This window comes from Saimiri boliviensis, chromosome 17, assembly GCF_048565385.1.
Source record: "Saimiri boliviensis isolate mSaiBol1 chromosome 17, mSaiBol1.pri, whole genome shotgun sequence".
Lineage (NCBI taxonomy): Eukaryota > Metazoa > Chordata > Mammalia > Primates > Cebidae > Saimiri > Saimiri boliviensis.
Window position 1 is genome coordinate 58,012,204 of NC_133465.1, and position 17,595 is coordinate 58,029,798.

Below are 17,595 nucleotides of genomic sequence, written 5' to 3' on the forward strand. Positions count from 1 at the left end.
GCCAAGAAGATGGTAAGGAGGGATGAGTTTCAGAGCCCTAGAAGAACAAAAATAAACGGAATTTGCAAGTGATTGGGTGGTCCACTGAGGTTGGCACAGAATAATGCCAAGGTTTATAACTTATATGACCAGAGTTACCAGTTACCAAAATAGAAAATGCAAAACAAGAAGCCACTTCTGGAAGCAAAGGTGTCTGCCTTGGAAGGTCGACTGTAAGGTGCTACTGAGCTTCCCACAATGTCTGAGAGGTGATTGGAAATGACTCCCCAGGTTCAGAAGAGACAGGGTCAGAGATATGAATTAGAGCTGTGAGTGTCAGAGAGTTGAAGCAAAAGAGAATCAATGAACTGTCTAAGGAAGCCTGAACTGCAGGAAGGCAGCCACCAGCACAACCCTGATTATCTATTGGGTTGGATTTTTTTTTTCATTTTTATTATTAAAAAATTATTTCCTAGATTTTCTTCTAGGGTTTTTATGGTGTTAGGTCTGGCGATTCCTCAATGACCTAAAAACAGAAATCCCATTCGACCCAGCAATCCCATTACTGGGTATATAGCCAAAGGATTATAAATCATTCTACTATAAGGACACATGCACACGACTGTTCATTGCAGCACTGTTTACAATAGCAAAGACCTGGAACCAACCCAAATGCCCAACTATGATAGACTGGATAGGGAAAATGTGGTACATATACACCATGGAATATTACGCAGCCATCAAAAACGATGAGTTCACGTCCTTTGTAGGGACGTGGATGAACCTGGAAACCATCATTCTCAGCAAACTGACACAAGAACAGAAAATCAAACACCGCACGTTCTCACTCATAGGCGGGTGTTGAACAATGAGAACACGTGGACACAGGGAGGGGAGCACTACACACTGGGGTCCGTTGGGGGGAAATGGGGGAGGGACGGGGGGATGGGGAGGTGGGAAGAGATAGCATGGGGAGAAATGACAGATACAGGTGAGGGGACGGAAGGCAGCAAACCACACTGCCATGTGTGTACCTATGCAACTATCTTGCATGTTCTTCACATGTACCCCAAAACCTAAAATGCAATTAAAAAAAAAAAGAACCAAAAAAAAATTATTTCCCACTTGAAAAAAATCAAATGGAAATAATATCAACTGAAGGATTTTTTTTTTTTTTTTTCCAACCATCACCTCCCTGGCTCAAGCAATTCTCCTGCCTTAGCCTTCCAAGTAGCTGGAATTACAGGCATGTGCCACCACACCCAGCTAAGTTTTATATTTTTAGTAGAGACCGGGTTTCGCCATGTTGACCAGGCTGATCTTGAACTGCTCACCTCAAGTGATCTTCCCACTTCAGCCTCCCAAAATGCTGGGATTGCAGGCGTGAACCACCACACCCGGCTTGAGGGATTTTTTTTAAACACACTGGATATTTGACGCTAGTCAACAGATGTGACTAGAGAAAACCCAGGTGTTTCACTGACTGTGACAAAGCTCCATGTGCAGAGGTTTCAAACTTCATGTTCCCCTAGAAGAGGCCTCACTGATGGGAAATCCACCTACTCCTCCTTCCCCAGATGTGCTTGCCAATGATCAGTTGGTCATTCAACAGCCAAGCACAGTCAGAGTCGGCTCTGGGAAACCAGAGAGAAGAAGCTGTGGTCCCTGAGCCCAAAGATCTCACTGATGAGTGCAAGGATATTCTAGGACAATGCAGGACGTGCAATGACAAAGGTGAGTCTGTGGTGTCCTGTGAACACAGCAGTGCCTAGAGTTGGGGAGGAGGGAAGGACCCGTAGGGTGAGTCTCACTCTATTACCAGACTGGAGTACAGTGGCACCATCTTGGCTCGCTGCAATCTCCACCTCCCAAGTTCAAGCAATTCTGTCTCAGCCTCCCCAGCAGCTGGGATTACAGGCACCCACCACCACGCCTGCCTAATTTTGTATTTTCAGTAGAGACGGGGTTTCATCATGTTGGCCAGGCTGCTCTCAAACACCTGACCTCAAATGATCCACCCACCTCAGCCTCCCAAAGTGCTGGGATTACAGATGTAAGCCACCAGGCCCGGCCTCCTAGATTGAATTTTACAAAGATGAGCAGAAAGAGAAAAGGAGCATGGTGAGGGTGTTCCAGGTGGAAGGGCCACAGGAACCGAAGCACAAAATGTGATCGGGCAACGGGAACAAAGCCCTTTCCTGCCTTCACCCAGCCCAAGGCTCTCTCCTGAAGACTGGGCTGCTGCGTGCAGCTGGACATCCACGTGGAGGGCTTCTCTCACACCCAGTCTGTCCGCATTCCCGCCATTACCCAAAGTAAAACATCTCATCCATTCACCCGCTTCCCCTCCACTTAGCCACCTTGCCTACACCATCATTAGTGTCTTGGCACTAAATTAAACAGCATCCCCCAACATTGGCTCATTACAATTTATAAAATCCTTTTATGATCTGAAGATGCTTGCAGTCCAAAGAAATAGCACTCAATCTCCGTGCAATTTCCTTTCACTATTAACTGTAGGATCTTGGACAACTCACTTAACCTCTCTGAATCTCCTTTCTCGGCCATAAAATGGGGAACATGATAGTATGTGACCTACTAAATGGTTCTATAATTAGAATTTAATTAACTTGTAGTTTTATAATCCCTTTAAATTTAATTATCTAAAATGCCCTGTAAGGAGAGATATGTTATGTATGCTTTATCAGGAGAGATATACATTCATTGTTATGGTTAGAATTACTAATATTAATACAATTCATACTAATACATTTTTGAAACTTTGCAGGAAGTGTTGTGTTTAGGTGGCCAGAAATGGAAACCCAGGTCAACAAACCAAATAAGTATGGGTATTTATTGGGCATGTATTAAGAATCCCCCACTGCAAGGATACTAGGTAGAAGACATACACCCAGTCTTCAGAGAGTTGAGCAGACAATGACATGAAAATGAAAAATCAACTCATATGAAAGCTATGAGTCTAAATGCAGAGAAAGCTCATTTCACATCTCTGCTCCAATTTAGAAGACAGAGGCCTTAGGTAAGTTGCTGAATTCCACTAGGACTCATTTCTCTGTAAAATAGAGATTGCAATAGTATCAGGCCTGCTGCAGTGGCTCACGCCTGTAATCTCAGCATTTTGGGAGGCCAAGGCAGGTAGATCACTTGAGGTCAGGATTTCGAGACCAGCCTGGCCAACATGATGAAACCCATTTCCAACAAAAATACAAAAATTAGCTGGGCATGGTTGCAGCTGCCTGTGGTCCCAGCCACTTGGGAGGCTGAGGTGGAAGAATCGCTTGAACCTAGGAGGTAGAGGTTGCAGTGAGCTGAGATCATATCACTGCACTCCAGTCAGTCTGTGCAACAGAATGAGACCTTATCTCAAAAAAAAAAAAAAAAAAAAAAAACTACCAAAACCAAAAGTAAAAGTATCTACATCATCATGGGGATATTGTGAAGACTAAATGAGATTAAGCATATAAAGTATTTCATATTATGCTGTGCACGAAGTGTTTATGAAACAGCAATTGCAAGCCAGACACGGTGGCTCATGCCTGTAATCCCAGAAGGCTACCCTGAAGGCTGAGGTAGGAAGATCACTTGAGCCCAGGAGTTCAAGACCAGCCTGGGGCCAGGCAGGGTGGCTCATACCTGTAATCCCAGCACTTTGGGAGGCCAAGGCAGGTGGATCAGGAGTTTAAGACCAGCCTGGCCAACATGGAGAAGCATCATCTCTACTAAAAACACAAAAATTAGTTGGGCATGGTGGCATATGCTTGTAATCCCAGCTACTCAGGAGGCTGAGGCAGGAGAATCACTTGAACCAGGGAGGCGGAGGTTGTAGTGGGCCAAGACCACAATACTGCACTCCAGCCTGGGCAACAGAGCAAGACTCTGTCTCAAAACTAAAAGACCATCCTGGGCAACACAGGCAGTGCTTGCTCTCCTCCCCGCCAGCCCTGCCATAATAAGGACTGCAAATTGGCCGAGACGATCCCAAAAAGAGTACAGGAAGAGCCAACAGCATCTCTCTGGACGTGAGGACCAGGCTGCACTCCAAGGGAGGGGTGGCAGAAGAAGGACTCAAGCTTCTCAATTCAGAAATGGAAAGAGATTGAGATTGGAATCCTGTGTACTGTTGGTAGAAATGTAAAATGGTGCAGGTGCTGTGGAAAACAGTATGGACTCATGGAGCTTCATCAGAAAAATTAAAAATAAAACTACCATAGCATCCAACAACACCACTTCTGGGTATGTACCCAAAACATTGAAATCAGGATCTGGAAAAGATACCTGCACCCCCATGTTCACTGCAGCACCATTCACGTTTGCCAAAATGTGGAAATAACCTAAGTGTACACTGTCTGATGAACAGATAAAGAAATGTGTCATATGCATACAAAAGAAAAATTGTTTGGCTTTTGAAAAGAAAGAAATTCTGCAATAGGCAAGCAGATGGATGAACCTGGAGTTCATTATGCTAAGTGAAATAAGCCAGTCACAGAAGGACAAATACCACATGATTCCACTTACATGAAGTACCTAGAATAGACAAATTCATTGATCAGACATCAGAATGGTGGTTGCCAGGGGTTAGGGAGAAGGGAAAACAGGAAGTTGCTCCTCAACAGGCATAAAGAATTTTCAGTTAAATGAGATGAAGCATTCTAGACATCTGATGTACAACACTGGACCTCCAGTAAACAATAATGTATTGTGCACTTAAATTTTTAAAAGGGTAGATCTCATGTTAAATGTTCTTACCACAATAAAATGAAAATTTTTTAAAGAGAGGCCAAGCGCCGTGGCTCATGCCTGTAATCCCAGCACTTTGGGAGGCTGAGGCAGGCGGATAATTTGAGGACAGGAGTTTGACACCAGCCTGGCCAACATGGTGAAACTCTGTCTCTACAAAAAATACAAAAATTAGCTGGGTGGGATGGTGCATGCCTGTAATCCCAGCTACTCAGGAGGCTCAGGCAGGAGAATCACTTGAACTTGAGAGGTGGCAGCTGCAGTGAGCTGAGATCACGCCACCACACTCCAGCCTGGGTAACAGAGTGAGACTCTTTCTCAAAAAAAGAAAAAAAAAAAGTTTTTTAAAGAGAAAGAGAGAGAGACACTGATCCAGGTGCATTCAAGGTGACAGGTCATTCAAGGGAGTCCTGCAATGGAAAATTGCTACCTGCCACCTGTCACTCAAGCAGCCTGAAGCTGGAAGGCTCCCACCTTCGCAAGGAGCGTGGGACAATGTCCTAATTTGATGCCGAGGGGTGAGATTCCCTATTTCAATCTTTGTTGCTAAGCCAGCATTTGCAGCTGAGCCATGATTTCGAGAAATGGACCAAGGGCAGGTGCACAGCTGAGGCCACTCTGAGCACAGCGCCAGCCACTCAGCCAGCATGCAGGCCCAGGCAGCTCCAGGGACTCCCGGTGCAAAACTGACTGTCAGCTTCCTCTGCACGGACACATTCTCGGCTCACAGAATTGTTTTTGGAACAGAAACTACTCATTTTGGCTTGATTCAGAGCCACAGTCCTTGGCCATCTGCAATGTCAGGACTCGGCAGCATCTGAGGTCACTGGGTCAGCTGTGGTTCCAGCAGCCACGAGGGGAGCAAAGGAACAACCCCGGGAGGGGGGCGGGGGCGGGGGCGGGGGGCGGCTCTGGGAGGTAGAGCCGCTGCTTCTGGGGATGGCCAGGGAACCAAGGAGCTAACAGGCTGCAGGAGTGACTCCCTTCAGAGTTCTCCAAAAAGTGTGATCTCAGATCTCCATGGTACCCCAGGAAGTGCCTGGTTTTCTTTTTTTGTTTGTTTTTTTTTGAGATGGAGTCTCCCTCTTTAGCCCAAGCTGGAATGCAGTGGTGTGATCTCGGCTCACTGTAACCTCTGCCTCCCAGGCTGAAGCGATTCTCATGCCTTAGCCTCCCAAGTAGCTGGAACTACAGGCATGCAGCACCACTCTAACTTTTTGTATTTTAGTAAAGATGGGGTTTCACCATGTTGCCCAGGCTGGTCTCGAACTCCTGACCTCAAGTGATCTGCCCACCTTGGCCTCCCAAAGTGCTGGGATTACAAACGTGAGCCACCGCACTTGGCCAAGAGTTTCTGACACAAGGCCCCAAGGCTCCCTTTTCCCACTTTAGCTGCCAGATGAAAGACTGCCTTCACTCAAAATGGTTTTTAGTAGATGAAACAGCAGCATGTGATGAAAATGGGAAGCCCATATACTGAAGAAGACATATAATCCCACTTTAAAAGTTGGAAACCCAGTTTCTCTGACAGAAAGTTGGCAGATTTGATTCCTCGTCTTTGCATTAAAAAAAAAATTGAGTTATAAAGAGTTTGAAAATAACCTTCAGAGGAGGAATAATGAGAGTTATTTTAGAAACACAATGAGGGGAATCAGATTTCTTTCTAGCAGGTGTGTCACCCTTCACAGAAAGAAGGGCAGGGTGGGAGGAGGTAACGTCACGTGGATCTCGCGAACATCTTGAGGGAGTTCGGCGGTTGGGATCCCAATCCTTTTTCCTCAGACCTTTCCCAGTACAAATTCCTCTGTGGTGTCTCCTCAGTCACCCAAGGAAACCACAGCACTCTAGCTCTGTGGGAACTGCGTCCCCCTGCAAATTTGTACGTTGAAGTCCTAACCCCAGTACCTCAGGATGTGGCTGCTTTTTGGAGCTAAGGTCTTTAAAGAGGTGAAATGAGGCCAGGGGCAGTGGCTCATGCCTGTAATTCCAGCAATTTGGGAGGTTGAGATGGGCGGATAGCTTGAGGCTAGGAGTTCGTGACCAGCCTGGCCAACATGGCAAAACCCTCTATTAAAAATACAAAAAAAAATTAGTGAGGCATGGTGGCAGGCACCTACAATCCCAGCTACTCGGGAGGCTGAGGCAAGAGAATGGAGGCAGAGGTTGCAATGAGCTGAGATAGAGCCACTGCACTCCAGCCTGGGCAACAGAATGAGACTCAGTCTCAAAAAACTAAAAATAAAAAAAAAAAGGAAGAGGTGAAATGAGGTCATGGAGTGGACCCTAATCCCATATGACCAGTGTCTTTATGAGAACAGATTAGGACACAGATAGACACAGAGGGGAGATGACATGAGGACAGAGAGGGGACGGCCATCTGCAAGCTGAAGAGAGAAGCCTCAGGTGAAGCCAACCCTGCCATGGGTTGTTCTCAGACTTCCAGCCTCCCGAACTGTGAGCAAAGGAGTTTCTGTTGCTTAAGCCACTCAGTTTGTGGTTCTTTATTACAACAGCCCTACAAACTCATACAGACTCTGTGTCCTATACTCAGTTAGAAACATCCCTCCCACTGCACAGAGGGAAGAGAATCTGAACTGTTTCCCAAGTTCTCCAGGGCGTGAGACGCCCTTGCCATTCTGCTCCTGATTTCTGCAGACCTTGCCCTCTCTTCCTTGTGTCCATGGAGGCATCCTCACCCTCAAAGGCCAACATCCTTGCTCCCGAACAGACTCCGCTTCCCAGCTCCTCCCGAGACAATGCATCAGCCCAGGTGCGTTCCCAGGCTACAAGTCAATGCTGCAGCACCAGGACACCGCGGGACCCCGTCTGACCCCGTGTCGGGGAGAAGGAGGTCAGGGAGTCAGCTGCACCATTTCTCTCTCAGATGCCAACGTCCTGAGGCATGACAGTGGGCGTGCCAGGGGACCCCGACATCACAGAGGGATCAGAAACGAGGGCTTTGATGGCTCTGACATCCCACCCGCCATGCCCACGCTGCTCCTCACAAGAAGGAGCTGTCACTCACTGCACAAGATCTCTGGGGCTGGAATTTTCCTTTAAGCTGGAGAAGGCACCCTGGGGAACAATAGTGATCCGTACTTTTCTATACAGAGACGGGAAAAGTGACCCAGAAGCGCAGAGTTGTTTTTCTAACAGAGGAGGATGTGCTCCCGCTGTCATCCTGGCCACCCTGAGTCCAGCCACCCTCCTCCCTTTGTGTTGCCCGAAGTCTCCCAGACACTCAGACACTCACCAGCACCATGTCCTAATCAGTGCTCGGCAGTCTTTCTCCAAAATCTGCTCTTCCCACCCTGGTCAAAAGCCTGGGAATTGTTCCAGGTGACCCCAGCCAAGATGTGGCCAACTTCTGTTGAATCTGCTTTTGTTTCCTTTTTTTTTTTTTTCCTTCAGGCTGGAGTGCAGTGGCACAATCACAGTCTCAAACTCCTGGGCAGAAATGATCCTCCTGCTTTAGTTTCCCAGAGCTAAGACTACAGGCATGTGCCACCCTGCCCAGCTAGTTTTTTTTTTTTTGAGACAAGATCTGGCTCTGTTGCCCAGGCTGGAGAGTGCAATAGCATGATCCTGGCTTACTGCAACCTCTGCCTCCTGGGTTCAAGAGATTCCCCCATGTCAGCCTCCTAGTAGCTGGGACTAGAGGTGCTCACCACCACACTCAGCTAATTGTGTGTGTGTGTGTATTTTCGGTAGAGACAGGGTTTCACCATGTTGCTTAGGCTGATCTCGAACTCCTGGGCACAAGCGATCCATCCATCTTGGCCTCCCAAAGCGCTGGGATAAAGGCAGGAGCCACCGCTCCTGGCCCTCAGCTAATTTTTAAGTTTTTTTGTAGAGATGGGTCTTGATATGTTGCCCAGTCTGACCGCTTTTGTTTTCAATACATCTCTGATCTGCCCACTCAGTCCTGCCTCCGTGGAACCTCTTCTAAGCCGCTCCTGCAATGACAGGTTCTGTCTCTCAGCTGGCATCTGTCTCCAACCTCCGGGGTGCTCTTTAGCCCAGGGCTCTCAACCTTGCGACTTTGACGCTTGGAGCTAGATCATTCTTTGGGGGTTGGTGGGGATGGCTGCCCTGTGGGTTGTAGGATATTTAGCAGCATTCATGTCCTCCACCCACCAGATGCCAGGAGCACCCCCAGTTATGACAATCTAAAATCTATTTAGACATTGTCAAATGTCCCCGGAGGCCTTCATCCTGACTGCACATTCAAACCACTTGGAAAACTTTTTTTTTTTTTTTTTTTTTTTTTTTTTTTGAGATAGAGTTTCGCTCTTGTTACCCAGGCTGGAGTGCAATGGCGCGATCTCGGCTCACCGCAACCTCCGCCTCCTGGGTTCAGGCAATTCTCCTGCCTCAGCCTCCTGAGTAGCTGAGATTACAGGCACGTGCCACCATGCCCAGCTAATTTTTCGTATTTTTTTTAGTAGAGACGGGGTTTCACCATGTTTACCAGGATGGCCTCGATCTCTTGACCTCATGATCCACCCGCCTCGGCCTCCCAAAGTACTGGGATTACAGGCGTGAGCCACTGCGCCCGGCTGGAAAACTTTTCAAAAAGAACATGGTTAAACCTGGCATGATGACAGACGCCTGTAATTGAAATTACTCCGGAGGCCAAGGTGAGAGGATCCCTTGAGCCCAGGAATTTGAGTCCAGCCTGGGCCATATAGTGACATCCCAATCTCTAAAAACAGAAATTGTTTTAAAAAAAGAAAACCAGACTGTGCATGGTGGCTTATACCTGCAATCCCAGCACTTTAGGAGGCCAAGGCGGGTGGATCACCTGAGGTGAGGAGTTCAAGACCAGCCTGGCCAACACAGTGAAACCCCAACTCTAGTAAAAACACAAAAATTAGCTGGGCATGGTGGCAGGTCCCTGTAATACCAACTACTTGGGAGGCTGAGGCAGGAGAATCGCTTGAAGCCAGGAGATTACAGTGAACCAAGATCTCACCACTGCACTCCAGCCTGAACCACAGAGACAGACTCTGTCTCAGGAAGGAAGGAAGGAAGGAAGGAAGGAAGGAAGGAAGGAAGGAAGGAAGGAGGGAGGGAGGGAGGGAGGGAGGGAGGGAGGGAGGGAGGGAAGGAAGGAAGGAAGGAGGGAAGGAGGGAAGGAGGGAAGGAGGGAAGGAGGGAAGGAGGGAAGGAGGGAAGGAGGGAAGGAGGGAAGGAGGGAAGGAGGGTGGGAGGGAGGGAGGAAAACAGTGGCATGAAAAGACCAATACTTAAGCCTCACTTCCAGGCCAAGTAAATCATAAATTCAAAGTACAGTGAGTTGATATTAATGTTTTTTAAAGTGCAGCCTAGGTTGAGAATTACTCATTCCCTCTCACCAGAATCATCTTTCTAGCATATAAACCAACTCATCTTATTCAGCCCTGATTTTAAGACATCAAACAGCTTCCCATTAAACACAGAAGTCATCAAACTCTGTAGCATGACCTAGAAAGCCCTCCAGTTCCGGGCCCGTCTACAGCCTTCCCCTCCGCCAGCTCCAAACTCACCTCCCGCCCACTTGGGGCCAGCTCTCCCAACCCCCAAGCAATCTCCCAAACCACCATGCTATTTCACATGTCCATATTTTCTATTGCCTAAAATGTCACTCATTTTCCCAACCTCCTGTCCAAAAACTACTGACTTCTTATAATTTGACTCTGTTGCAAGCCCCCTTGTGAAATCTGCCCTGATGTCCCCTGGCCCCAGGTTGAACCGACCACCCCCTGCTTGGTGTTATATGTGTCCTCTAACAATGTCTGCCACAACCTATGGGGCACTTCTCGTCTCCTTGTTTATATGCCTCTTTCTCCACTAGACTCTAGGCTCCTCGGTGCTCCCAGTACCTGTCACAGCATCTAGCCCATAAGTGCCCAATTATGTGTCTGTATTGAGTGAAAGAATGTTATAAGCAAGAGATACCAAACTCTGCCTGGACAGCCTCAATATTTCTGTGTCTGCCTTCCCTTCTCAGGCAAAAAGAGATGCCAGAAGCCACACAGGAAAACAAAGCTGTCTAACAGAAGGCTTCTCCAAGAAAGTCCACCCCATGGCAAATCCCAAGGTCAGTGGTAACCGGTACTCACTGGGATGGTGATCTGGGGATTGCAGAGGGGAATGGGCCATGCCCAGAACAAGAGTCCATGGGTGCCGGAACCACAGGAGGCCACCCACCTGTGCTTATCTGTCCACCATGTGCCATCAGCTAATTCCCCAGCAAAGCCACGAACAGGTGGGCCCTCTGCCTCTTTCTACTACATGTTAAACAAGCCCAGGCATCAGAGGTGGGCAGCAGCATGGCTGGTGGGCATGCCAGCCCAGGGCTGCATTGAGACTGAGATGGAGGCATGGGTGTAAGAACATCGGGAATCGAGGAAGGGCCTTTCTGACCAGCACTGCTCTCCCCGGCCCCATGGGAGCTGTCATTTCTCAGGAGGCTGGAGCTGCAGGAGTATAGGAGGATCCTGAGCAAACTCCCTTAGTTCAGGGAGAAGACATCCCATCCATTCTTCTGGCTCATACAAGCGGTCCTTTTTTTAAACAACAACAACAACAACAACAAAGAGTCTTTGTCACCCAGGCTAGAGTGCAGTGGCATGAATTTGGTCACTGCAACCTCCACCTCCCAGGTACAAGCGATTCTCCTGCCTCAGCCTCCCAAGTATCTGGAATTACAGGTGCCCACCACCATGCCCTGATAATCATTATATTTTTAGTAGACATGGGATTTCACCCTGTTGGCCAGGCTGGTCTCAAACTCCTGATCTCAGCCTCAGCCTCCCAAAGAGCTGGGATTACAGGCGTGAGCCACTGCATCTGGCCCACCAGTGGTCTTCTTAATTTGCAAATATGCCATATCACCTGCCTATTCTGATTTCTGTAGTGGCTCCGTATGAGATGAAAGCAAACCTTTCAAAGGTCTCGAAGGCCCATATGCACCCGATACCTCTGCCTTCCTTTCCAGCTTCCCACTCCCCTTGCACTTCAAAATTCATCCATTACAGTATGTGTCCTCAAATCCACTAGCATTCCCATGCCTCTGTGCCTACACTGTTCCCTTTCTGCCTGGAACCCCGTATGTATCCTTCAGGTCTCAGTTCTGTGTCCCTAAGCACACTTAGCCTGGCTTCCCCACAGCCTTCACCCTCTGCCCCGCATCATGGGAAAGCTCATGGCACGGCATCACAACTTGTACCAGACAGCGACCACTCCTGTGTTTCTTCCTGGTTTCACCACCTCGTGCTGCGTGGCTGGCAAGCCGCTTAACCTCTCTGAGCCTCCGCTTTCTTCTTTGTAAAATGGTGACCATAACCTCCAGCATATGAACTAGATGAGATAATGCACATAAGCCCCCCAGCCACGGACGCAGCGTACTTGACCACGTGCACTGAACGAGTGGTGAGTGACAGTTGCACCCAGGTCCACAGTTTTTTTGTTCCAGGCCCTTCTCCAGAAAGCTGGACTCGAAGGCAGCTGGTTCTTTATTAAGGATCGCCTGGCACAGGCTCTTGAGACCTGTTCTGCAGATCTTTATACTGCCCCCTGCTCCAAGAGCCCTGTGACATGACCAACGCATACACAGATACACAGAGTACACAGACGGGGCCCTTGCCAGCACAGGGTCTAGGGAAAGGGCAATGCTGGCAGTGCAGCAGGCTCTGCAGGGCACAAACAAGGGAGCTGTCCTGCCCAGGGGCATCAGGAGAACCAGCCTTCACCGATGAGGGGTGGCTGAGCTGGGCATGGGAAGAGAAGTGGAGATTGGCAGGTGAGAGGGGGAGAAAGGACTTTCCCAGCAGACAGGCCCTGAGGCAGGAAAGGGCACCAGATTCCTAGAAAGGAAGGAAGTCTTTGAGGCAGGAGCCCCGGGGTGCCTGTGGCTGCTTTGTTGTTTTCCAGAGGGCATGCATGGCAGGCAGCAGAAGGCAAAGCCAGGAAGATGGTGGGGATGGGATCCTGGTCAGCCAGGCTGCTCAGGAGAAGGTTGGACTTTATCCTGGGAATGTAGGAAGCCAGTGGAGGGTTTCAGGTCAAGGAGGTCACCACTGATTTGTGGGGGGAGGGGAAGTGTGTGTAGGAAGGATGTCAAGGAGGAGGGGAGGTGGGGGTGGAAGTGGGGGACTGGGATGGAGGAGAAGAAGGTTAGGGTAGAGGAGGGGAAAGTTAGGATGGAGGAAGAGAAGGCTGGGGTGGAGGAGGAGAAGGATGGGGTAGAGGAAGGGGAGGATGGGTGGAGGAAGAGGAGCTGGGGTAGGGGGCAGAGCTGGGTGGAGGAGGGGGAGCTGGGATGGAGGAAGGAGAGGTTAGAGTGGAGGAAGGGAGACTGGGGTGGAGGAGAAAGAGTTTGGATGGAGGAGGGGATGGTGGGGTGGAGGCAGGGAGGCTGAGCTGGAGCAGGGAGGAGGGGAAGCCTCGGGTGGAGGAGGGAGAGTTCTGATGGAGGAGGGAAGCCTCGGGTGAAGGATGGGAGGCTGGGGTGGAGGAGGGGTGGCTGGGGTGGAGGACGGAAGCTAGCGATCAAGACACTAGTCAGAAGACCAAGGTAAAGAGAGGAGATTGTACCAGAGGAAAGCCATGATGGAAAAGAATGCCAGAGATTCAATAAACAAACTGAGTGTCTCCAGACAATGGCTCTCTGAGCCTCCAAGCCAGAGCTGTCCTGCCTGGAAGGAGGCAGTCCTAGGATAAATCCTGGATGATATATGGCTTTCAGGTGGCCAACTTAGGCAGTTTCTTCCGCTTTTAGTAACTGGTATCTGCAATATGGGCTTCTCAGGGTTCTGAGTGAGACAACACTCAGCCTGTCTGCTTTATAGATGATACCTGCACTTCTGCAACTCAGAAGATGAGGATGAGCATCTTGAAGTAGGTGGACCAAATGCGACCAGGTGTCCTGGGGTGCCCAGGACTATCCAGGTTTTAGCATTGAAAGTCCTGGGCAAATCAGGACAAGCAGTCACCGACTCTACCAATTTGCTGAGCTCCAGAGGCTCAGGGGAGAGCCCAGCTTGTCACAAAACATTCAACTAATTCTACTCAACAAGATAAGCCTAAGAAGATGGACACTACGCTGTGAAAAGTGGCCATAGCTGGGAGGAAGGACAGAGACGCGACCTGGGACCTAATCCTCCCTAGATCTCTTCTGACAGTGATTATCTCAGACGCTCAGAACGAAATGAACCATTTTGTCCTCAAACACCTGTCCCCACAGGTGCATTTCACCTCCCACATGTCCATCCTGGGTGCCTGCCCTGTGCCCGGTCACTTTCCCCCCAGTCCTAGAGGAAAGCTTTCACAAGGAAAGCGAAAGGTTGGGACTTCTGCCACCAGCGCAGACAGAGGGAGATGCACAGATAGACACAGTCAAATGAGGGCTCGGGGCATTGTAAGTGGGGTGGCCCTTTGTCGTATGCTAATCACCCCTTTTTCACGGTCTATGTGTACACACACACACACACACACACACACACACACAGGCACGCACTTTAAAATAGTGCAGTTTGGGATCAGAAAAAGAAGGCAAAAATGGCAATGCAACATCTGGGCGTCTTACAACAATATCAGCAGGCTGTCTCAGATCCGCCACAGCCGGAACCGAACCTGCCTCTCCCGAGTAACAGGTTGCTCTCACCCCCCGCAGACCATCCGCGCTGGCTTCAGATTCTCCACTACAGGCAGGGCGCACGGAAACCTCCTTATTATAGTCCTCAATATCGACACACACAGCCAAGAAGTCACTTAATGAAATCGAGCAGCTCAAATCCACCCAAAGGGGCGCCCCGCACTCCTGCCCCGCGTGTCCTCGGACGCTTCCCAGACGGGGGTCCCCCGCCGCCTGCCGGGGCCCAGGTGAGGGGCCGGGGTTACCTTTTGGAGAAAGGCCATCCTCGGCCTGTACTGCTGGCCTTGGTGTCGGATTGTCATCCTGGCCCCTGGATGGATTCACAGCCAGAGCACCCGTGGGAGACAAGAGGAGAAGCCCCCCACGTCTGGAAGGCAGCCGGGCCCGCCCCAGCCCTGGGCGTGGACGGGGAGGCGGCTGGGCGGGGAGGGCGCGGGCCGGGCCCCCCTGACTCTGGCTCGGCGCCGCCGACTTGGAAAGCAGCTGGAATCCGCGCCAGCCAATCGGCGAGCGGCGCCGGGGGCTCATTAGCATGCGCTGCGCGGGCCCCCTCCTGCCGCCAGGGGGCGCTGTCCGACCTACGCCGGGACCCCGCGGAGCCGCAGGTGAGACCCGCAGGGCGGGGCCCCGGGGAGGAGGAGGAGGAGGAGGAGGCGGGGGAGGGGGCGGGGAGGGGGCGGGGAGGGGGCGGGGAGGGGAGGAGGAGGGAGAGGACCTGGCAGGAGGGGCGAGCCTTTCAACTGGGGGCGGAGTTATGCACAGAAGTGACACAGACAGCCCTCACTAACACAGCGCGGTGGAAAACACGGACTTTCCCATCCCAGCTCTGCCACTAACCTGCCGGCAGCCTTGGGCAAGTTCCTTACGATCTCTCTCTTAAGAATCAATGTCCTTTCACTCAATTTTTACTTTCACTCAAAAGTACAAATTGGAAAATGGGATTACACTATTCAACAGAAAAGGTTGCTGTATCATTTTAATGAGGAGATATGTAACAGTGTTTGGCCCTCCATAAATACGTAGAAAAAAAAAAATCAGAGGTGGCAATTTATTGACCCAGTAGCAGAGGATTACTCAGATGTGGGTTTAAAAAGAGCAAGAAATGAAGAAGGAAGAGAGGAAGGTTGTAGTCCCCCCCCCCCCACCACCACTGCCCCCAGTTAGCTATATGGCATTGAGCGAATTACGTTTTACTTCTCTGGTTCTGTGTTGGTTGGTTGCTTTGGGGGTTTTGTTGTTGTTGTTTAACTTTTTTTTTTTTGAGACAGGGTCTTGCTCTGTCGCCCAGGCTGGAGTGCAGTGGTGCGATCATGGCTCATTGCAGCCACAACCTCCCAGGCTCAATCCTCCCACCTCAACCTCCCCAGTAGCTGGGGCTACAGGCACACACCACCACAGGCAGTTAGTTTTTACAAAAATTGTTTGTGGAGATGGGGTTTCACTATGTTGCCAAGGCTGGTTTCAAACTCCTGGGCTCAATCGATCTGCCCACCTTGGCCCGATAAAGTGCTGGGATTACGGGAGTGCACCACCACAACTGGCTGGTTTACTTGTTTCAATAGACTTTATTTTTTAGAACAGTTTTAGATTCACAGCACAACTAAGTGGAAGAACAGCCCATATAGGAACAGCTCATATATCCCTCCCCCCACACACACAGCCTCCCCCATGATCAAGAGCCTTTCTGCTTTATATAAAGCACTTTCTCTTAAATATACTCAATAGTTATTAAATGTAGCAGATAAAATGTTTAAGTTGAAAGAAAACAAGAAGGCATTTTCTTCCTTAGAAAGGTGCAGTCAACCAATGCCTCCTTAAAGCAGTGGTTCTTGGCGGGGCACGGTGGCTCACGCCTGTAATTCCAGCACTTTGGGAAGCTGAAGCGGGAGGATCACTTAAGGTCAGAAGTTCAATCTCCACCAGAGAGGCTTTCACCATGTTGGCCAGGCTGGTCTCGAACCCCTGACCTCAAGTGATCCTCCTGCCTTTTCAGGAACCCCTGATTCACAGCCTCCAATTTAGAGGACCCTAGACCTTGCAGAGATCTATCCATGCCAAAGACCAGAGATCCTGCCAAGCAAACTGAACCACTGGGAAGTATGCTTCTGGTGTCAGCTGAGATCCAAAGAAAATGCTGGAATATCTTGACTTTTTCTCATGAAGCATCTTTTGAGCCTAGTATTAAATGGAAAACATGCTGGGATATGCCAAGAAGATGAGTTATGATGTCCCTTTCAGCTTCAACATCCCTCTAGAAACCCTAAGCATCAAGAAGATAAGTGGCTTTACTAAAATGAAGGATGAGAAAAATTATTCAGGAGCAATGAGAGGCAAAATTACAAGGGGTTTGGCTCACTAACAGGATAGGAGGGGCTCAATGCCTGCCACTCTCCTCTCCACCGCTTCTATCAGGCTCTGCATCAGACCAGAGATGCTGGGCGTGTGATCCAGAGGCCGGTTCCCCACATGATAGGATCATGATGTGGATCTGAAAAACGGAGAGGAGCTTGTTAGATTATTGCCTTCACAAATGTCGACTTGAGTCAGATAAAGTCAGGGCCACAGGCAGCTGATACCAAATGCAGCTCAAGTTAGGAGGAAGGAGAAATGAAAGGTGCAGAGAAAGCTGATCAGAAAAGTGAGGTTAACAGGCTGGGTGCAGAGGCTCACGCCTATAATCCCAACATTTTAGGAGGCTGAGGCAGGTAGATCACCTGAGGTCAGGAATTCTAGATCAGCCTGGCCAACATGGAGAAACACCATCTCTACTAAAAATACAAGAAAAAAAACTAGCTGGGCATGGTGGCACATGCCTGAAGTCCCAGCTACTCGGGAGGCTGAGGCAGGAGAATTGCTTGAACCTGAGGCGGAGGTTGCAGTGAGCCAAGATTTGCCCTCCAGCCTGGGCAAGAGTGAGATTCTGTCTCAAAAAGAGAAAAGAAAAGAAAAAAAAAAGGGAAGCAAACAAAGTGAACACAGAGCAGTGGAGGGGCCATGACACAGACAGACAGGTCCCTCAGACTGAGTTGGATCAGTGCCTTTCCAAAGGCAACGGTGTCTTCAGGAATCCTCCCACATATCTGACTCTTTGTTTCTCACAGCTGAAAGAGCCTATCATGTAATATGGTATTTGAAGGTTCATGCCAGTGTCCTGAGGGAAAGAAATTGATCTAATTCATCGATGTATTTAAACAACAAACATATTGTTTGCCAGCCAT

At 49.5% G+C, this 17,595-nt stretch overlaps 1 protein-coding gene across 2 annotated transcripts in view; it reads right to left on the reverse strand.

Annotated features, from left to right (window-relative positions):
* The window catches only part of RGS9 (regulator of G protein signaling 9), a 91,149-nt gene extending 76,263 nt beyond the window's left edge, over positions 1 to 14,886 (reverse strand). For both annotated transcript variants that reach the window (XM_010342495.3, XM_003931800.4), the window contains exon 1: positions 14,623 to 14,886. In XM_010342495.3, coding sequence (XP_010340797.1) covers positions 14,623 to 14,679 — 57 coding nt within the window. In that variant the 5' untranslated portion in view covers positions 14,680 to 14,886. The remainder of the gene's footprint in view (positions 1 to 14,622) is intronic.
* Positions 14,887 to 17,595: the final 2,709 nt, after the last annotated feature.